The sequence below is a fragment of the Ctenocephalides felis genome, unplaced genomic scaffold, assembly GCF_003426905.1.
Source record: "Ctenocephalides felis isolate EL2017-DRISC unplaced genomic scaffold, ASM342690v1 CF-g0.4_SCAFFOLD_01492, whole genome shotgun sequence".
In the NCBI taxonomy this organism is placed as follows: Eukaryota; Metazoa; Arthropoda; class Insecta; order Siphonaptera; family Pulicidae; genus Ctenocephalides; species Ctenocephalides felis.
The window spans coordinates 14,296,644-14,318,868 of NW_020537646.1; the positions used below are offsets into that span (position 1 = coordinate 14,296,644).

At 28.3% G+C, this 22,225-nt stretch overlaps 2 protein-coding genes and 1 pseudogene across 3 annotated transcripts in view; 1 reads left to right on the forward strand and 2 right to left on the reverse strand.

The window, feature by feature from the left end:
* The window catches only part of LOC113370892, a 10,395-nt gene extending 7,164 nt beyond the window's left edge, over positions 1–3,231 (reverse strand). Inside the window, 9 exon segments of the mRNA XM_026611569.1 lie at positions 48–168; positions 263–408; positions 482–548; positions 612–688; positions 804–929; positions 1,026–1,067; positions 1,139–1,272; positions 1,335–2,909; positions 2,961–3,231. Coding sequence (XP_026467354.1) covers positions 48–168; positions 263–408; positions 482–548; positions 612–688; positions 804–929; positions 1,026–1,067; positions 1,139–1,272; positions 1,335–2,909; positions 2,961–3,231 — 2,559 coding nt within the window.
* Positions 3,232–3,792: 561 nt separating this feature from the next.
* LOC113369782 (extended synaptotagmin-2) lies at positions 3,793–15,200 on the reverse strand. 2 transcript variants are annotated; one of them, XM_026610354.1, is made up of 22 exons: positions 14,934–15,200; positions 13,604–13,776; positions 13,261–13,394; positions 13,017–13,058; positions 12,808–12,948; positions 12,661–12,737; positions 12,526–12,592; positions 12,295–12,440; positions 12,106–12,226; positions 11,762–11,932; positions 7,413–7,495; positions 6,508–6,556; positions 6,349–6,438; positions 6,201–6,287; positions 5,973–6,131; positions 5,750–5,902; positions 5,547–5,679; positions 5,202–5,391; positions 4,667–4,759; positions 4,500–4,596; positions 4,298–4,441; positions 3,793–4,217 (listed from the first exon to the last, which is right to left on the reverse strand). In XM_026610354.1, exons 1-22 carry the CDS (start codon positions 14,936–14,938, stop codon positions 4,137–4,139), a joined length of 2,436 nt encoding a protein of 811 aa, XP_026466139.1. In that variant the 5' UTR covers positions 14,939–15,200; the 3' UTR covers positions 3,793–4,136. The 2 variants fall into 2 exon arrangements, with proteins under 2 accessions (XP_026466139.1, XP_026466138.1); XM_026610353.1 differs by lacking the exon at positions 7,413–7,495 and adding an exon at positions 10,202–10,287.
* A 3,282-nt stretch (positions 15,201–18,482) lies between these two features.
* On the forward strand, positions 18,483–20,298 carry LOC113370738 (annotated as a pseudogene).
* The last annotated feature ends 1,927 nt before the right edge of the window (positions 20,299–22,225 follow it).

Consider the following 22,225-nt stretch of genomic DNA (forward strand, 5'->3'; position numbering starts at 1 on the left):
ATAAAAATCCGATCCAACAGAGTCGATTATTACAAAAAATATATTACTTCTGGTTCAGGCATTTTAAGAGCTTGATGTGGTACATCATCACTCAAAGATATAACTATTTTATTCGGCAGAACCATTACTGCAGCAATCTGTTCGACAAACATGTATCGTAGCATGTCTCTGAAAATATGTACTTAGAAAACAAATCGAATAAAATGATGACTATTAATATTAAAAATTACACATTATAAGTTAAATATTTGTTTTCACGCACCTGAGACCTGGCATATCCAACAAGTCAATTACGCCCAACAAATTAAAATCTAAATAGGGGTTATTTAAAAAATATATTTGTATACCACCAAAAAGTGGCATTTCTTTTAATAAGGGTTTCAAAACTACTCGAACAATACCATGCATCTGTAATCAAAACAAGAGCTCATAATTATGTGCAAGCTAATTTAATTAAATATAAATATATAAAGATATTGACCTGAAAATCTTTCAACCCTCCTCTCACTCCTTTCAGGGAAAATGTTATATCGCTATTGCCTGCATAACTATAAATTTTTTAATGCATTTAAAAGTTATTTTTTTATAAAATATACTCATAAATTACGTACAAAATATCCAGGTCTAGAACAATTTCATCTCTGGAAGTATTACGATCATAAACTTTGACTCCGCCAATTTTTGGAGGCTATGCTCGATTAGAAAAGATAGATTTTGAAGATATTAGATATAATTGATATTTTAAATAACATTTTTCAATTTATGATTGTATTAATGAATTAAAAGTTGATGATAAAACTTACTATAGTTCCCAAGACAATTCTATCAAATTTAAATCCTTTTACAGTTTCAGCTACAGCTGGCTCGATCTTTTCTTTTATATATGCTCTGATGTGATAGCTGACATTTGCCCAAATCGTATTGAAAATCTTATTGAAAAAATAAATTGAGAAATTATATAATCAATAATGACTCTGTGTGTTGATATAATGCATGACGCACAAAATTTTCATTATATAACATACCCTATTGAGCCACTCCGCACGTTCTATATCGGGATATATAATCTAAAAAATAAAAAAAATATGTAAAAATTATAATATTAACAATAACAACATTCATCAAGAATCGTTTATACCCAGGCAGGCAAGTCTCCAAGTTTGGCTAGGATAATATCTTTTTCATTTCCCGTAGCAAAAGCTTTAGCAACTGATCGTCTCGCTTCATTTCTTCTACGAATTTCATCTCGCACAGCAAGGAAAATTACCGGGCCTTAATTTTAAAAAGCAATGTATCGTAAAATAAATTACGAAATTTTATTAGTTTTTTCTTACCTATTAGCCATACGGCTGACATTCCCATGTATCCGCAAAAATAAGCACAACCTAAAACAAAAGCTTTCTTGGCAATTGCATATACCCAACTTTCAATAGTGCTATAGTACGGAGGTGCGTCCAATTCTTGATGGTTGTGATCTTTATAGGCGGATGAAGCTCTTACTGAATCTGCATTATTTACGGCCCCTATTTCTTTAATAATTATTTGTTCAAGAATTTTTGATGGTTTTTTAGTAATACTAATAACCGGTTTTTCTCTCTCTAAATAGTCCTTTTTCGCCTTTTTGGATGCTTTAATTGCTTTTTTAAGACTGCGGTTTAAGTCTTCAGTCATCTTTTTATCCAGTTCATTTTTATCTATTATATCGACATATTTTTCTGAGTTTTTCTTTTTCCGATGTTTTTTCTTCTTGGAGACTTTTTCTGATTCATCACTTGATAATTGTTGTTCTGGTTTAACATCTTCTATATGATTCTGTGTGTTTTTTAGAATTTTCTTGGCAGCTGTGAAATCCTCATGTACATCAATGGTTTCTTCGAACGGTTTCTTTGCAATAGGAATGTTATTTCTCTTGACTCTAATTTTTAAATAATCATCTCGCTTAGTAAGTGCAAGTGCAAGTTCGTCAGGTTCTTCCTCATCTTCAACTTTCTTTTTACGTTTACGTTTTTCTGGTTTTTCACCATAATCACGTTTTGTTTTATGTCTTTCTGGTTTATAGGTAAATTCGCTTGTTTCTATGCGTTGCTTTAGAGGACTTTCAGATTGCCATGCATCTACTAAATTATTACTATCTGATTTTTTTACAGACACCTTTGTTGAGTTACTAATCCAATCTTCTACAATATTTACAGGAGATGTTTTTGATCGTTCCTTCCTAGCCTTACTCCTCTCTTTCGCTTTTGAAGTCGTTTTCGCATTTTCTATTTGATCTGTAGGTGTTACATGTATTGTAGCAATATCAATATCACTATCAGACGAATCATTTGTTGGCCATTTTACGAGATTAATCATTGAATCACTTTTAGGTTTTTTCTTCGTTGTAAAGTTTTCTTCACCTTCCGATTCACTAGAACTGGTGTCTCCTGATTTGCGTTTACCAGAGATGTTCGTGTTTCTTTCAGAATCTATTCCAGATGGATTCAAAGAACTATTTGATTTGCTTTTGGATGATATATCTGATCTCGAGAAGTCTTCAGATCTTTCCTCCGAATCCCCAGATCTAGAAAAATCTGATTTGCTCTTAGATGAATATTCCGATCTACCAATTGAATCATCTGACTTGCTTTTAAAGCATTTTCCTATATTTTCTTCCGATCTGAATAAGGACTCATCCGACTTTATTTTACGTATTTTTGAGAGTTTTTCGGACGAATCTTCTGCTTTCAGTGCATAATCCCTTTCACGTTTAGAGTTTAATTCGGATTTTTTAATCTTCTCTGGCATTTCTAAGACTTCTTCAGTTACGGCATAGTCTAGCGATTCATATTTTTTTCTATATGGCTCTTCCAACTTGCCGTAATGATCTTGAGACCTTTTTTTATTTCTTCCTGGTCTTATCGCAACCTCATCTGTTCTATTTTTACTTTTTTTCTTAGATTTTTCAAAATTAATTTCCTCACTGTCTACATTTTTTTCTGTATTCTTGTCGTCGTCTATGGATTCATCTAGGCTTTTCTCTTCTACCCTTGATTTAAATTCAACAGTTTTCTTTTTACAAGTATCCGGTATTAAAGATTTTTTATCGAACTCTACGATCTTCCTGCGACTTCTTTCTGGCGAATTCTTGTAGGTTGCTTCCATTAATTTGAGGTTTTGCTCTGTAGTATTTTTATGAGAACCTTCCGCTTTTTTCTTATTGGATTCTCCGCCTTTTTTAGATTGACCCGACATTTTGCTGCAATAATTTGATTACCTATAACGCGTTCATAATACATTGTGGAACAAGTTGATCTATCTGCCAGGCAGCCACTTAAATTCAGTCAATGTCATAAGGCAGGGTACATTTCACTTTTAATTTTGCAATGACAGAATAGGCATAAGATAAAGATTTTGAAAATTTAAATGATGACAGATGACAAACTATTTGTTTTGATAAATAAATTAAACAAATCAGATTGTTGGATAACGTAAAATGACAAATATATCTTAGGTATAATAATCACTTATTTATTATAGTAATTAAAACAAGACATCATGTAAACGCAATTGACATTATGTATTTCTTATGAATATAAACATTAATTATGTTATAATCATAATTAAACATATTTGAAAGCATAAGTTTGCAATAACGGTTTTAAACAACTTGATTGTTTAAATTATGCGAAATACATATAAAAATACATATAACTAAATATACAATCCAAGATAGAAGTTTATTTATTTTCAAATAACATTAATAACATCAATAAGTTTTTTATTTAGGAGGTATATGGTAAGCTTTTTGAAGCTGCATAATGAAGTTTTAAGATTAAGTACGTATTAAAGATAATTGAAATAATCTAGAATGTAAGGCACATGTCAAAAGAAAATTTATGTTGAAAAAATAAATATTAGTACAGTATATACATCTATATACCAAATTTGTGCAACACAAAAGTATCATTTGTAATATAAAAGCATTATTAAATATTGATAAAAATCTTTTATAAAATAACAAAATAAAGCGTATATTTATACCTAAAAATAACAAACATAAATATAAACTGTAGAAGCAAAAATTAAAGGTAGAAAAACACATTTAATTTAATAGCATACGCATGTTTTGATTAAAATTCGAAAGCAATGATCCACATTTATGACTTAAATTCTGGGCATAGATCCAGCCAATGGGTTGAAGCTTGAGATAAATCGTAATCGTTCAGATCTAAAATCACCTAAAAGTAATTCCAAAAACGTGTATTATTATTTGTATCTTGAATAGATATATATTTTCTATTAATATCGTGAATCTTACTTGACCGATCACAGGACTACCTCCCGATAAAAATCCTTTCTGCGTAGCTACCGTCACTTCCAATTGCGTCGTCGACAATTCTCCTTGAGAAATTATGTATTCGAATGATTCATCAAAAACTGGGTTACAATTATCTTTTATCACCTGAAATAAAAAAAATGAATAAATATCTTGAATATATAATAAGTTGTTTTAAACTTACAGCAGTCTTTCGCTTTGAGTCTTTTGAGCGCGATGGTAACAGATACAATTTAACGTAAGGATCAGGAATATTAGATGGATCCTTCAACGGAATATGCCTAAAAAATTAATTTTAAGGGTTACATTTGATGAATTTTCAGAATGTGGAAAATTATTTTATATACTTACATAATTTTATGAACAATAACTACCAATCTTTGGCGTTGAACGCTGTATCGCAATGTCAACTGGATACGTCCCAAGTCGTGTGCGCCAGATGTTCTTTTAAAATTTGAGAATTCAAATCAGATTAGTTAAGGAAAACTCGATTTTACTTTATTTAATACAATAATGCATTTTATTAAAGTAACCCTATTTTTGGTTTAATAACCGGGACGAAAACTATAGTAAGCCAAGGAGCGTAGTTTTTAACAGTTGTTTAACAAAATCAGTTTTACATTAAATAAACCAATTTTTTGAAAACCCGGGATTTTCCTTGAAATCCGGAACGTATGGTCACCTTAATTTTACTTGTATTGCGTTATTATGAAAATGTTATGTTATTTTATTTAAATTATTGGAAAATCTATTAAATTTGCACTATACATATCATATTGCAAATGATTACGGCATAAGAAATATCTCTGTCTATCCATATCAATTAAAAACAATTAAGTTCAATTATCCTAATCAAATCAATTCATAAAAGCATTAAATGACTTACGAAGTGACGGAAGGTGTTCTGTGAACTAAACCGCTCAACTTTGGTGAACCGGGGATAGATTCAACGTATGTTGGTGCTTCAGTCTTTTCTACTAAAGGTTCCAGTTCCTCGTCCAGAGCAATTGGAGCTTTGTTGGATCTTATCGAATCTTGCTTTCTGATAGAATGTGCAGGACTTGGAGGCGCTTTGTCTGCAAAGAAATCATAAGACAAAAAGTATTTAAAACACATTCAAATAATAAGTTATTTGGTATATGAATTAATTCAAAGCTTAACTTGCTGATCTGGCTAATAAAAATTAATCTTCAATCGTGCAAACAAATATAAAAAAAATATTTTTAATTACCTGAAGACGAATCGGATTTCTTATGACTGCTTCTCACAGAGCTACTTCTGGACAAATTTCCCTGTTCAACAGCATCACCATCTCCGGATTCTGATACGTCAGAAGACGCTACTGGCCCATCATATTTCAAGATCTATAATGAATTGATTAAAATACAGTAATTAATTTTTGCATGATGTATAAATTTCACTATCACGACTTACTCTTAAACTCATGCTCAAAATAATTTTTGATTCAGGTCCCGATTTTTGCAAGGTAAACGGTTCATTTTCAATTTGCATATTTGGCAATTCTAATAAACCAGAGAGAGCGTATGCAAACTTTCCTATTTCATTGCCGGTTTTGTGATCAACAATCTAAAAAAAACAAAAATATAAAAAAATATGAATATAGAGATATTTGTAGTTGTCTTTCTATATAACGGACCTTCAGATAAACACCATCATTATCAGGATTTGCAACCAAGAATGTATATCCTTGTTCCCAAACAGGGCAATCAGTGCGCATTTGCACCTGAGTTTGTTCGGAATTTTTACCGACACTTGCAACAACGTAGGGATCAGGTTTACTTTGAACACGAGCTTGCTGAAAAAACAAATATTTTATTAAATATTATAATAAATTATAATGTTACAGATAGTTATAATAACTTACTGGTAAGTTCTTGGCACTGTCAATAAAAATGGTCAAAAGTGCAGTACTCATTGAAGTAACCCTCAATAGTTGCGTTTCTTCTAAAGCCTTCAAAAATAAATTATATACACATATTAAATTTAACGATTATTCAATATAATATACTTACGGCCTGTAAATCATTTGGATTGCTAGTTAAAGTCAACCAAGTCATACGTAAATGAACCATTCCATGTTTAGCTTGCTCCAATGTGAGCCACTGAAATGAGATTATATAATTCAATTGCCATTTGATTAAATAATATTAAATAAAATCATAAATACTAACCGTATCGATTTGACCTTTCTTTGCAACGCTGTTAACTTCAACAGTAGCTCTGCAAATCAATATATTGTTAATTTGTGGCCAAACCGAAGAGAAAATTCTTGTTATGTTCTTGGAATTTAAATAATAAATGATACAAATTTTCTATCTTGATTTGAATATAACCGAAATAAAAGAATATTTGGTAACAATAATATAATATTGTTACCAAAGATAAGATAACTGGTTAAGTTAATTCAACATCTAAAGAAAACTCAGAAGGCAAAACACACTTGCCAGTACAAAAACTATTAGTTTTCGAAATATCAATAATGTAAATAATGCTATTACAGTTGAATTTATATTTTTTTAGTTTACAATCAATCTAAAATACTAAAATCACTCATAATATAAGGTGTATAGGAAAGCAGCATAATGAAAATTGTTATATTAAGCTTTTATCCAAAACCAGTATACTGTTAATTAGGATTATATAACATAAGTTGCTATCATATTTTTATCTAAGAGTCATTATATTCTTATAATATAACCAATAAAAAATCTATAAAATATCACAGTCTTGAAATAAATTTTTAGATCTAATATATCAACTTAAATAAAAATATGATAGCCAATTAATATAATTTCCATGCTATAGTAATTAGTTAAATTAACTACATTTAATTTAATTTAGTTCAGTCAAAGTTAATATAATTGTTAATATCACATAATGAAAATATTTTACATTTAGCTATCTACAAAATTTTGAGACTAGAAAATCAAAAATAACATCTTTTTTTTAGAACTCTCTACGAAAGAACCTAACTTGTATCTTTGTAATAAATCTAATTTTTTACTGTAACATGGAATGTTAAAGACAAACAATTAACATTTAACAATTAGCTATAGGGAAATGCACAGAAACCGACCTGCCCAAGCTCTCGTCGGCAGTTCGGTCTTTGTCGTAGAGCAGGATTGCCAGCAGGGAGGAGTTGCCATCCTCAATTGCCATCTGCACAAGACCAAATTAAAAAGCCGTGCACTTTCAATTTCGCGATGTTATTATAGCAATAAATGGGTTTAAATTATTACTGGGAATTGGCAGCATAAATCATAATAGAATATTATAAATATATATACAGCATACACATATAACACGAGTCAAAAGTGTTGGTAATGTTCAGGTGTTCGACAAAGCCATTTGGAAGATATAAAGTATCATTAGAAAAGCATTTCACAAAACCATGTATTATTGAACTTATTATGACAAAGATGTATTCAATATAAATTCTTAACAATATTCGTGTTATTTATAAACAAAATTATGAATGAGTTATAGTAAAATTCGAAAAATACGAGACTTCACAAAAATATAAAAAGTAATATTTCATTTCTATGAATTTTTTTATAAATCAATATATAAATACTCAATGCGAATATCTTTTATACTAATATTAGAGCGGTCCTTAATATAGACATTTTCGAATTTCCTTGCTCCTAAAGGCTCAAATGATTCCAAATTGGTAAAAAACAATTCTATGAAAGTGTTAGCTCTTAATATTGTTTTTTAGATAGTGTGCAATTTAATCAAAGTTTTGTATGGAAATAGCATGAAATTTTTTTCAAAAATTTTAAAAATGTTTTTATATATAATTTAGCGAACAAATGAATGAGTTTTATTCAAAATTTGTCGCTAAGTTATACCTAATTTTTTTTTTAATTCTCAAATTTTTTTTCATGCTATTTTCATACGAAGTTTGATTGAATTGCGCACTATTTAAAAGTTAATATTGAGAGCTAAAACTTTCCGAGAATTGTTTTTATCAATTTGGAATCATTCGAGCCCTTGGAAGCAAGGAAATTCGCAAATGTCCATATTAAGGACCACCCTAACTTATGTAGTTTATATATAAATACATCGCATACCATTCAAAAGCTTTAAAATTGTCTTGTTATATTTGCATTAGCTTCAAAGCATGTTTGTATGAAAATACGTATCAAAATGTAAACATTTATTTGCAGATCGAGTAAAATAAACAACTTTCTCAATAGAACAATAAAGCATTTTAGTTCATTAACATCAAGTAATATCACAACAACTGAATTATACTTTTTAGAGTATAATTTTTGATTAAAAAGGCTAAATAGCACAAGAAATTTGTAGTTGCACTAAAGAAAGTTCGTAGCTTCATACTTCTAATATTGTAATTATTATTGCAGTAACGAATCGGATACTACTACTTTGATTTAAAATTGATGCCAATAATAATTACAACGGTATCCTTTATTTTATATATAACGTATATTTACATATGACTCAAAACGTGTAGTAAGAACTTCGAAATTTAAAGATTCATTTATAGATTGTTTTTAATAGTTTGACGTATATAATCTAATAATTAAATATATTAACTATGTCAGGATTTAATCAGCAATTATTTTAAATATATGGGCAGATATATATTCCACATTGCGTAAGTTCTCACTTGCGTTGGGCGTCAATCAATTGACACCATGGCTAATAACGACTTGTCTCCCCAAGTGGGAATTTAATCATTTTTTATGTAATAGTATTAATGTATTTATGTAATAATGTTTATATACACACGTGTGTGTGACGTTTTATTAAAGTCAATCAAAAACACATCCTCCCGACGAGAAAGCAAAGCTAAAAAACTGTTAGTCACCAAAAAATATCAGAAACTCGCCAAAGCGCAAAGCGTTTTGCAAACCGTTCAGATTAATTGCAGAGACCTGCCCAAGAAATCATCATTCTGTGCACCCGGAAATCCCGGATCCCAATCCCACAAATCCAACGCAACTTCTTGACGCTTTCTCGAACTAATTTCTCCCTGTTATCGTCATATAATATAATAATAAAGTAATATATACCAAAAACATAGCGTTATATAATAATATAATCGATAAAAAATAAAGCAGTAAAATTATATCATTTCACATTCATTTTGAATGTAAACCAACTCAACTTCATGATAAAAAATATACAACAAAAATATTAATAAAAATTTGAAGTTAGAATTTATATGAATCAGCGTGTTTTTAACGACGTAGACAAAAAAATGTATACTTATGCTGAAAACACAGAATATGGTGGATTAAAAAAACAACGCAAGAACTTACCTTCATATTACAATTTGCCTACAACCTAACAAAACCATAACCATACATTTATAAAATATAAAAACGTTTAAAATTGAAGTATTTCAATTAATGTTTGCTGTTTCGTGTAATTTTGTGGTGTTAATTTTGCCTAATCTAAGAGCATACTTCTTAAATATACTTACTACACATGACTAAATACTTAGATCAAATTAGATATACAGATTGGTTCTTTGCAAAATCAACTTAAATTTTTCTAAAATAAAGTATTAAAAAATAAAATGAAATTGTAAAACATTAAGAACAATTTCAACTATGATAAAAGCAGCATGCAAATATTAATTGTACACTCATTCGGCCTAAATACTTTGTGCGAATCGGTGAAGAGTTAATATGCCATATTAAATTTTTGTATGAAATTATCCGTAAACTACATCTATAAAAATGATTAAAATGAATGACAAAGCAGGAAAGGTAAACTACAATGATCTAATATCAATATAATTTACGGATAACTTCAACCCAGTACCGAAAAGCGAAAAGGTCGTTCACCAAACTGGGATTATTCTTTTTTTAAAGGTGCTGTTTATAAACTGACCTTCCAAGACTCTCATCCTTTTTAGAGATATCATCTTTGTCCAATAGTTGAAGGAATAATGTCTGACCTTTCGACTCCAAAACGCCCTGCGTTCCGTGCATTCAAAACAAAAACCAAATACAGAAAACAACACATTGAAAAAAAAAACTAAATTTTGAAACAAACGGTTGAAGAAAGTTTAATAAGTAACATTTTATGAATTCAGATCTGAAATTTCATATTAACGCCCTATAATTTTTTAAGCTAATTTTTAAATACATGAATTTATTAATTCGTAGAGAAAGTAATGAAGTAAGCTAGTAATAATAACATATTTGCGATGGATTTCGATTTAGCAATACAAATAGCTGCAAATAAAATTGGCAGTTTTGAATATGCATATAAATTAAATCAAGAACTAATTGCCTTCAACAAGTGATATAATATTCATGATTTTATTTCGTTGGAAGATGCAATTAAAAGCAGAGAGAAGTATTGCAACAGTTCCATTCTATATAAAACACGGCAAACGATAATATTACTATTATACAAAAAATATGTATATCAAAGATCATAACAAAAAATTGTCGTTAAGGCTTATTATAATGATTGTGGCAAATATATAAAATTATGTAAAGCTTTTGTTCCTGTTTTGGACATCGTACAAACATTCACGACAATACTATATGTAATCTGTTTGCAATAGGTAAGCTAAAAAAAAGTTATGAAAAAAATTCTATTGAATGCATTTATAAAGTGCACGCTAACTGCATTTCACGCAAAAAATATGTATGTCACAAAAAGGCAATTAACGCATGCGTTAAGAACCAAACTGCGAAAAACTAAAAAATATATTAAACACGGTTTTATCTCGGATATTTTAAAATGTTACTGTAAAAAAATGGTTGATTAATGACCTTTTTGATAACCTAAACTAACTGATTCAGCTATTAATCTTAGTATAATGATGAGCTTCTGTTCTCATCTCTATTTAGTTCTATTCTATTTTATCTTTATTATTTACAAAAATTCTTGACATTTATCTCCTATAGTAAAATTGCTACATAAAATATTTTAATGTTTACTGATGCATTTTTAATACAATTGAATCAGACTTACTTCATTCTAAAAAATATTTATAGTATTTTCTTAAACCAACCGCCCTTAGATTAAAATTTCCGTTACCAGGCTTAAAATTTCTTGCTTAATAATTATTAATCGCAGATTATATTCAATCATTTTCAAATGATAAATCATTATAATTTATTCCGCAAATTTTTAACGAAAAATTGGCAACTTAACGAGTATCTGCACTCGTTTTCTTCAAATGAAAACTTCATATATTTTTATTTTTATCAATCTATTTGTCTTAGTTATAAAAAAAATCTTTTGATTGTTTTGATTTGAACAGCACGTCAAAATACATCAGTAAACAACAATTACTAAATCTAATCTTGAAACTATTGTTAAAGAAAACTCAATGGTAAAAAATACTGCTGTTAGAAAACTCGAGTTAAAATTTTCACATAATAAAGAAAAAAATAAACATGTATAACAATAGAAATTAATTAGACCACTGACCTCACACCAATAGTCCCACTTTGGATCGACTGTATTATCAATTGTTTGTGTGCGAAATTCTTGTGCTCCAACAGTAACAATAGCATAGGGATCGCTTTTGCCTTTTCCCAGAACTCCAATATCCTTCTTCATTAAATGTTTAGCTTCAACAACATGGATTCGTAGCACGCCCTATCATATTAAAAAAAAAACAGAATATATTAAAAAAGTATTCCACAATATGCAACTTTAGAAACATCTAAAGTGTCCAAAAGTAGCACATATTTCAGCAGTTAGAGAATGATGCCAGAACTGGGAGAAATATATTTTAAATTACATAAATTAATAAATCAAGCAATAATTACCTCAGGTTCTGGCATTTTCAGTGTCTGTGCGGGTATTTCATCACTCATCTGAATAGCCATTTTATTTGGCAAAACCATCATAGCAGCTACTTGTTCCACAATAATACGTCGCAACAAGTCACTGGAAAAGTAAAAAATTCAATTGAATAAAAACTTTATATCAATATAATACCTTCATCTTATCCATACCTTAGGCCAGGCATATCCAATAAGTCGGCAACTCCAACCAAATTAAAATCAATACTTGGATTATTCAAAAAAAATACTTGAATACCTCCAAATAATGGTATTTTAGATATCAAAGGCTTCAAAACTACTCGTACCATGCCATGTATCTGTAAAATTGTAAAATTAATTATTAATTAAACTAGTAAATTATAATAATAACAATGCTTCTTGTTTGTTTAACACAATATTTACCTGAAAATCTCTTATTCCTCCTTTAATTCCTCCCAAAACAAAAGTTATATCACAATTACCAGCATAACTAAAATAAAAATAATCTATTTTAGAAAGTTATCTGAAAAAATTAAAATAAGAATTATGATTACATACAATATATCCATATCCATTATAACTTCATTCCTATCAACATTTCGATCATATACTTTAACACCACCAATTCTGGGAGGCTGCAAAATAAAACAAAATTCAAAACTTAAATCTTGCCGCAAATATATTAATTTTTTTAATAATACTCACAATAGTTCCAAGAATTAAACGATCAAATTTAAAGCCATGGAGTTTGTATTTAGCAAGAGCAGCAGCAACGGAAGGTTCAATACTATCTTTTATTAGGCCACGAGCATAATGGTTCACATTAGGCCAGACTTGTCGAAGAATCTAAAACAATAATATTGATAAATTTATTCAAAATCTAGTACTCAAAATCTAAATATATTGAATCTTACCCTGTTTAACCATTCAGCTCTTTCAATATCTGGGAAAAATACCTAAAAGAATATAACGAAATTAATATATACTAAGTGTTATTAAACAGAATTAGTGACATAAAATATTCTCATGTGGCTTTAAACAATTCTTATATTTTATCATTATACTTTCAATTGTAATTAATATATTAGCACCAATATTAATTGTTGATTAAAACTTAAAAAAGCATTTTTTCAATCTATAGCTTATAAATCTATTTACCCAAGCTGGTAAATCATCAAGCCGAGCTAAAATCACATCTTTTTCACTTGCTAGAGCTGAAGCTTTGGCAATATTTCTCCTCATATCACTTTCCTTCCGCCACTCGTCACGAGCAACAGAAAGAAACAGTGGAGCTAGTAAAAAATCGATTTATATAAAAATGTTAAATTAATAAAGTATTATATTTTTGAATCCTTATAATAGAAAATCAATATAATAACTAATACAAAATGCTTTACAATAAAATATAGCAAAGTTCATTATCTTTATTGATACTTGAATTACTTTCAACCTAATTTAGCTTTTACTAAAATATAATAGAAATAAAAACAAATGGTTATACCTATTAGCCATGCCACAGACCAGCCCATATATCCTACAAAATAAACAGTTCCAACGACAATAATCTTTTTCGCCAAGGAATAAATCCATGATCCCACAGAACCATAAGATCCAACATGTGGAGAAGGTTTGGACGGATCCAATTCCTTACTAGCACCTGCCATATCTTCTTCACTATAAATTATATAATTAATAATATATAATAAAATAATTATGTTTAATAATTTAATTTGCAATTTGTACAAATTATCAGCATTTATTATTATTATTATTAAATATTAGATTTAATTAATGTGAATGAAACTGTAAAGTAACAGGACTTTAAATCCATTGTTAAATTGCAATATAATGCATCCAATGAGATAGGTTAGTCACAAAACTTAATATTTATTTGATTGTTGTTGAATGATTACTTATAATCATCGAACTATAATAAACAGATCTTATATATATATATATATATATATATATATATATATATATTGATAGCAATTATGAAACGTAATTTTAAATTATTGTTTTAAGAACTTTGTGAATATAGTTTTTTAAGTAGTACATTTTTGTTACAATCGACTAATTGTCAAAAAGTAATTGGTAAACAACATTTCAATGATGATGACATATAATAAGAAACCATAAAGAACCAAATTAAAAAGCTATATAAAAAAGAAATGATATAATTATAAAATAATTTAAAAATAATTTCAAATTATAGATGCCAATCAAATGTGATTTATAAATGGACATAATAGAATGTGTGCTATTACACCCTGGTATAGTTGAAGATTTTGTGCAAATAAATGTTTTTATAATAAACTAATAGATATAATATATAATAATATATTCAATATATATATATATATATATATATATATATATGATTTAGTAGTTAATTTTGATGTGGAGATATTTGAGTAAGTTCTTTAAGGGCGATACATCAAACAAAGAAAAACAAAGATTTATAAAATAATCTCTAATTCTAAACGTTTCGACATACAATTTGATGTCATCACCAGTAGATCCATAAATTAAAAAATTAAAAAAATTATATAAACTATAGGAATTATAATTTTGTGAAGAACCTATAAATAGAAGATAAAAATTAAGAAATAACAAAACAACAACACTTATCAAATTAAAAAGAGAAAATAGAATAATAAAGTAAAATTTATATATATATATATATATATATATATATATATATATATATATGATGTGTCTGCATTGTAAGACCTTGAATAAGAAAATATGACATTTGAAATGTTAGCAAAGGGCTGACAAAGCACAATGGGGACAGACGTAAAACGTTGACAAAACAATAAAAATCGTACCTCATTTTGGCGAAACCAAATCTCAACAAATAACTAAATAATAATCACATAAAATGGTAAAACATAACCTCTCTTGTAACCAAGTGTTTAGTAAAATAAAATTTTGGAATATATGCACCCCACCTTAGTTATACCAATCAACAATGAATAATATATTCTATAGTTTACTCATGACCAATAAATTCAACATTCCAACACGTCTAGAAAATTAATATTTCGTTCCCAAAGCAATCTTTGACAGCGATACAACAAATCGACTGATAGCCTTTACGTATGTGTGAATCTAGGGTGCATTCGACTTGGACGCTTACGCGCTGTGAGCGCGCCGTGAGCGCGCTTTCATCGTTCGACTTGGCGCTGTGAGTGTCACATAAGTACGCTCGTAGCATCATCGTAGGATGCTCGTAGCACATATTTTGCGCTCACATACGCTCACGCCACAGAGGTAGGGCAGCGTGAGCGTGAGCGTCAGTTGTTTTTACTATCTGTCATTTCATTTGTTTATTAATTGTCAAATTCTTTATAATTCCACAAAAATGGCAAGCTGTAGATCACAATTATTTTTTAATATTAATATTGATATTAATTAATTTTAAATTTAATTAATTTAAATAATTTTAAATTTCAATTTTAATATTACTATTAATTAAGCATAAGCTGACCAAATTTCATTTATTTATTAATTGTTAAATTTTTTATAATCCCGCAAAAATGCCAAGTTGTATATCACATTTATTTTTTAATATTATATTAATATTAAATAATTTTAAATTTTAATTTTAATATTACTATTAATTTAACATAAGCTAACCAAATTTCATTTATTCATTAATTGTTAAATTTTTTATAATCCCGCAAAAATGCCAAGTTGTATATCACATTTATTTTTTAATATTAATATTAATATTAAATAATTTTAATATTACTATTAATTAAGCATAAGCTGACCAAATTTCATTTATTTATTAATTGTTAAATTCTATATAATCCCGCAAAAATGCCAAGTTGTATATCACAATTATTTCTTAATATTAATATTAATATTAAATAATTTAAATTTTAATTTTAATATTACTATTAATTAGGCATAAGCTAACCAAATTTCATTTATTCATTAATTGTTAAATTTTTTATAATCCCGCAAAAATGCCAAGTTGTATATCACATTTATTTTTTAATATTAATATTAATATTAAATAATTTAAATTTTAATTTTAATATTACTATTAATTAAGCATAAGCTAACCAAATTTCATTTATTCATTAATTGTTAAATTTTTTATAATCCCGCAAAAATGCCAAGTTGTATATCACATTTATTTTTTAATATTAATATTAATATTAATTAATTTTAAACTTAATTAATTTTAAATAATTTTAAATTTTAATTTTAATTAATATGAATTAAGCATAAGCAAACCAAATTTCATTTATTTATTAATTGTTAAATTCTTTATAATCCCGCTGAATGATCCAGAAAGTAATAAAATTTACACAATTATCGTTACCGCCAGTTGCCGCCATTTTGATGCTTATTGACGCTCACAGTTTCCAAAACGAACGGAATTTAGTTATCGATTCTGAGCGCTTATCGGCCAAGTCGAACGCTAAAAATTCGTGCTTATAAGCGTGAGCGCTCACAGCGCGTAAGCGTCCAAGTCGAACGCACCCCTAGTTAGATTCCGTCGTTCGTAGCGCATTACGTCATGAGTTATATTTACAGCTTTTATAAACAAGATTCTTAATTCTTGTTTAGTATGATTCACTTAAACTTGTAAAATGATAAAGCAGATCAAATAAAGATTATAGCACCATTTTGTTTCCGTTATCACTGTAAAATTATTGTCTTATCAATTGTAAAAATGCATAATAATCCACTTATGAATGAATCATATCTTAATTTTCCGAATTAACTTATTTATTTTGACTTATATTTTAAAAATTCACAATAATTTAAAAATTAATTATCATATCGTTATAGTTTTAACAGTTCTGTATGAATTTAACGAGTCCTGTTAAACGAGTCTGTATGAATTAAACGAGTCCTGCCGTTATGCTGGCTTCTTAATGAAGTTGGCTTTTAAAAGTGGCAACCCTAAGGGTAGCCAAATATCCGTATTGTGAAGTTAGTCATAAATGATTATTAAAATTTTTGTGATAAATTTAAATTTATGGGTAAAAACGGAATTTTTCAAAATTTGATCCCAATTTTTGGGTCAATGCACGACACATTAGAATTCATTTCAGAGGTATGGTTTTTTCGGCAAAATATCTTAGTTTGATCCCTAGTATCCAAAAATCATATGTGCCTATTCGACATTTTTATATATATTTTTTTTCATCAATATCTTGACATCAAGATGCACAGGCGGTTATTTAACATGGAATATTTGATTCCAGTCTGGGTAGCCTACACAAACTCCTATAATAATATCACATCAAATAAATCGCGTTATCACTATAAAATTATTTGCTTTCTTATCAATTTGTTGAAATCCTCCGATGATCTAATGCTGTGATAATAAATCAATTACCAATTTATTGATTTACTTTATTAATTTATGTATTACTTATTCTGAACATTATCATTATTTGTTCTAAGTAAAATAATTTTTGAGACTTACACACTTTTCTTTTTGTTATCAGTTTATATAAATTTACAAAGGTTTCCAAAGATGGTCTGCATATGCGGCATATCTAATATATTAGATATCTATAAATATATTAGAATATAAATGTCAGAAAAATTATCAGCCACAAAATCACCGCACGCAATTATAATTATTTTTCATAAAACATAACCCAAGCTATGTATAAAAATGTTTTTCTTCAATATTAATAAGCATTTACTTTCCAATTCCATTCTTTCAAAATAGAACTACAATCCAATTTTCACTGAGCAATTGGAGAAACAACAGACTTATTGGATTAAAATATTGAACATATGAACAAATGCTCTATATAGTAAATAGATATAGTAGGTTCAACGCAATACAATTTTTTATATCTACATATATATATATATATATATATATATATATATATATATATGTATATATATATATATATATATTCAGTATTTTATGAAATATATTTCCAATAATTGAAAAAACTCCAAAAAAATATGGGTTTATATATAAACTTATTTTGAATCTGGTAACATATCAGCAACTTTCTCTCGTAACCAATAATGGACTCAATTTCAAAGAATATTTAATAAATTAATTAAATTAATTAATATCTTAATTAATCATAGGTTTAAATCAGTTTTGAAAGTAATGGATTTGATTTACTTATATTTCTTATTTTTATCACAAAATCGATCATTATAGCTTGACCTTGCAAAATTCAAAGATTTCACAAAGCCATCCCCCAATGTATATATAGTACAAAATACGGAAGCTACTAATATATCATAGGTCAGATTGAGAAAATCGGATTAGAATTAATCTAATTAACTTCAGAAGGATTCGAAAATTTACAAATAAGATTGTACTTCTGTAAAAACAGAACTCGCTCATTGTCAGTTCAGTGTTTGGCCAAGTTACCAAGAATGGAAACCACAGCTACCGGCGTGGTCCAATACGGGCCCGAATATTCGGCCTACAAATGGGATCGTTTCAATGCGGACCCGTGGGCGAATATGACTGTAGTTGATAAGGTAAACTTTAGAACTAATTCTGCAATGATACTTATTTTATGTATATGTGTTTGTATCAAGTATTTTCTGGAAAACACTCCAATGCAATGAATGTAACGTTTGCCTAAAAATGTATATTTGGAGATAAGGTAGATGTTATATTCAGTTGTATTGAACCAAATAATATCATTGAGATAAATTCAAAATCAATCACTGATTTAATTTTTCTTATCTAAATATATGTATCTAAAATATTACTATTATTTTGAGGTCCCGCCGGAAATTCTGCACATGGTAGATGTCCACTGGTACCAGTTTCCTCCAATGAATCCAATGTGGCATAGTATACTAGGTTTTGTTATTGGTCTCCTCGGTATAATATCATTTATAGGAAATGGAATGGTTATATACATTTTTACTAGCACTAAGCAGCTGCGAACTCCTTCAAATCTATTAGTGATCAATTTGGCTGTGTCCGACTTTCTGATGATGTTCTGGATGTCACCACCGATGGTTATAAATTGTTACTACGAAACTTGGATACTAGGCAAAATGATTTATAAAAAGTCAAATTGTAGATTTGCTCTATAATTTATATAAAAATTTATTTCCAGGGCCCCTAATGTGCGAACTTTACGGTATGTTTGGATCGCTCTGTGGGTGTGTTTCAATTTGGACAATGACTATGATCGCTTTTGATCGATATAATGTTATAGTAAAAGTAAGTTGACTAACTTAAACTGTATTTATATCATTTTTCACAACCAATAACTATGTAGGGTCTTGCCGCGAAACCATTGACGAATAAAGGGCAGTTTTGCGAATCTATTAGTTTGGATATCTTCTGGCCTATGGGGAATTGCGCCTTTCTTTGGTTGGAACAGGTAAACAATTCAAATTAATTAATTAATATAATCGATTATTTGATTAAAAACAATTTATCAAACAGTTCTATTCTTCCTTAGGTATGTTCCCGAAGGCAATATGACAGCTTGCGGTACTGATTACTTGAATAAAGACTGGTTTAGCAGATCATATATTTTAGTGTACTCGGTTTTTGTATATTACTTACCTCTATTTTGTATTATATATTCCTACTTCTTTATAGTGCGAGTAAGGGACCTAAAATAATTGTTAAAGTATGAATATTAAATAAATATTAACAAATATTTGTTTATAGGCAGTTGCTGAACACGAAAAAAGCATGAGAGAGAGAAAGCTAAGAAGATGAAAGTAGCTTTCTTCGATCTCCGGATCTGGTGCAGGGCTAGCGACAAAAGTGCAGAATTTAAATTGGCCAAGGTTGCTCTCATGACTATTGCGCTTTGGTTCTTTGCATGGACACCATACTTGGTAAAAAAATATATATTATTATGAATTATTTATTTAAATAATTACTTACTTTAACAAAATTTATTTAGGTAATCAACTATACTGGAATTTTTGAAACTTTTACAATCAGCCCATTGGCAACGATTTGGGGCTCCTTATTTGCTAAAGCAAACGCTGTCTACAATCCGATAGTTTATGGAATCAGGTTAGAGAAAATATTATATATAAAGTTCAAAATTTAAATATTCAACTAATACATTATTTAATTTTATAGCCATCCTAATATAGAGCAGCTCTATTCAAGAAATTCCCGTCATTATGTGTGCTCCAGAACCACAACCAGAAGTCGATCTACAATCACTAGCTTCCGGAGTAACAGCTGTTTCGGAATAATTCTTGCCTCGATTACTAATATTATATTGGTTTTATAAATAGAGGTAAAGGTACTTGAAATTATTTGGAATGGGCATCTTGAACTATTCGCTGAAGCTTAATTCGCCGTCAAAAACATCAATATACGGATTTCAATATGTTTAAAGATCAAAACGTAATAAACGTCCGACTTAAAAATTTGCTAATTGAAGTTCACATTTCCACATTGTAAATAATCAACGGTTAATCGACACCAATTAATGTTTTTTTTCACTATGAATAATAATTGGTCTAACTGCCAAAATTATATTCACAATGGTAGGGTTAGTGTCCATTTAAACTTCGTCATGCGATACAATATTTTAATTAAAATGCATATAATTTTAAAGTCTTGCCTTAAAATTTTTGAATAAAATATCACTAAAGATTTTAAATATACATTACGTTGAATTCTAAATAAGACCTAACTTATTAAGTATTTTCAAACGTTGTATACAATAAATACGTTTCTTATTAGCAATAATTAACAGTAATTATATGTTACGCGTGATTTTACATGAATTAGCAATTCAATTAGTTAGTACAATTTTTTTGAAAATATTCTGTAAAAATATGAAATATATTAGGAATGTATGGTATTACTAATAAAGAATCTACAGAATCATGATCAATATGCATTTCTATTTCAGCATTTAAATATATACATTTTTTCATATAAATAAAAATAAAAATAAAAATCGTTTAATTTACATGCATGTATTCATTATCTGACATAGCGAATGAACGAATGAATGAGGTCATTTCTCCTTTCCTTTCATAGTGGTTGGTACAATTGCGATGTTCCGCATTTCCGTCTGTTTTGTCATATACTGATAACGTAATATCCGCACGCCTTGCATTGCTTGGCATGCGACGTTGAACACGTGACAGGCAAACAGTAAATTGTTTTTTGGCTGGATTTTAACAGCGAAATGCATAAAAAGTAACGAATAACCGGTCAGAGCTGTCAAGAATGGAATTTACATTGTAAAATCTTATTTCAAACTAATTGTATAAAAGTTAAGAATATACCTATAGTATTTGCCGGATTAACATTTTCTGCACTCTCATGGTAAATATGGTAAAGGGTTCCTATCGGTAAAGTAAACGTCAGCGCTGGCGCCCAAAAATGTGTACTAGAAATAAGTGATGAATCACAAATAATTTAGTAATAAATTTATTATAATATATAATAGGTTGTCAAATATCTCCCTTCCGCCTTTTTGTATTATAAACCAAGAGCAAAAAAGCGGAAGGGAGATATTTGACGACCTAATATGTACCTTAGAAAATATTCTGTATATTTTGGCGTCAAAAATTGATTTAAAAAATATTTAATACTGTTATACATTTTATATCAAATACATGAGCCTTTGCTTTTGTTTTTTCAATGGCTATTTTTGATAAAAACAAATTTAATTTGCATAATAAAAATGTAATAAAAACTGAGTAAAACATAAAGATATAGAATTATTATATATAATTATATATTGAAATCTGGTATTTATATCATATTACAATGAGCTCTAGTTTATAAAGTTTACCACCATTCAAAGCTGTTTGTAAATGCTTTACAAACAAATTCATATAATGTTTCCATCTATCTCATATAATGAGCATAACCTCAAAAATTTGTGACTTAAATTTTCATTCATAAAATCTTTTAAATTAAAATATATTAGACTAGTTTTAAAATAAACCATAATAGAAATAGTCAAAATTGCTTTTTATAAAAAATATGTGGATAACAGTACGTTACAAAAATTATTATAAAAAATATAAAAATAAAAGCAATTTTTGATACACGATCATCAATTATGCTACATAAATTCTTGATGAGATGTTGATATTGCACTGGCTTCTTCATAGCCAGTTTTAGTGTCACTTTTATTTCTGGAAGATTTTTTTC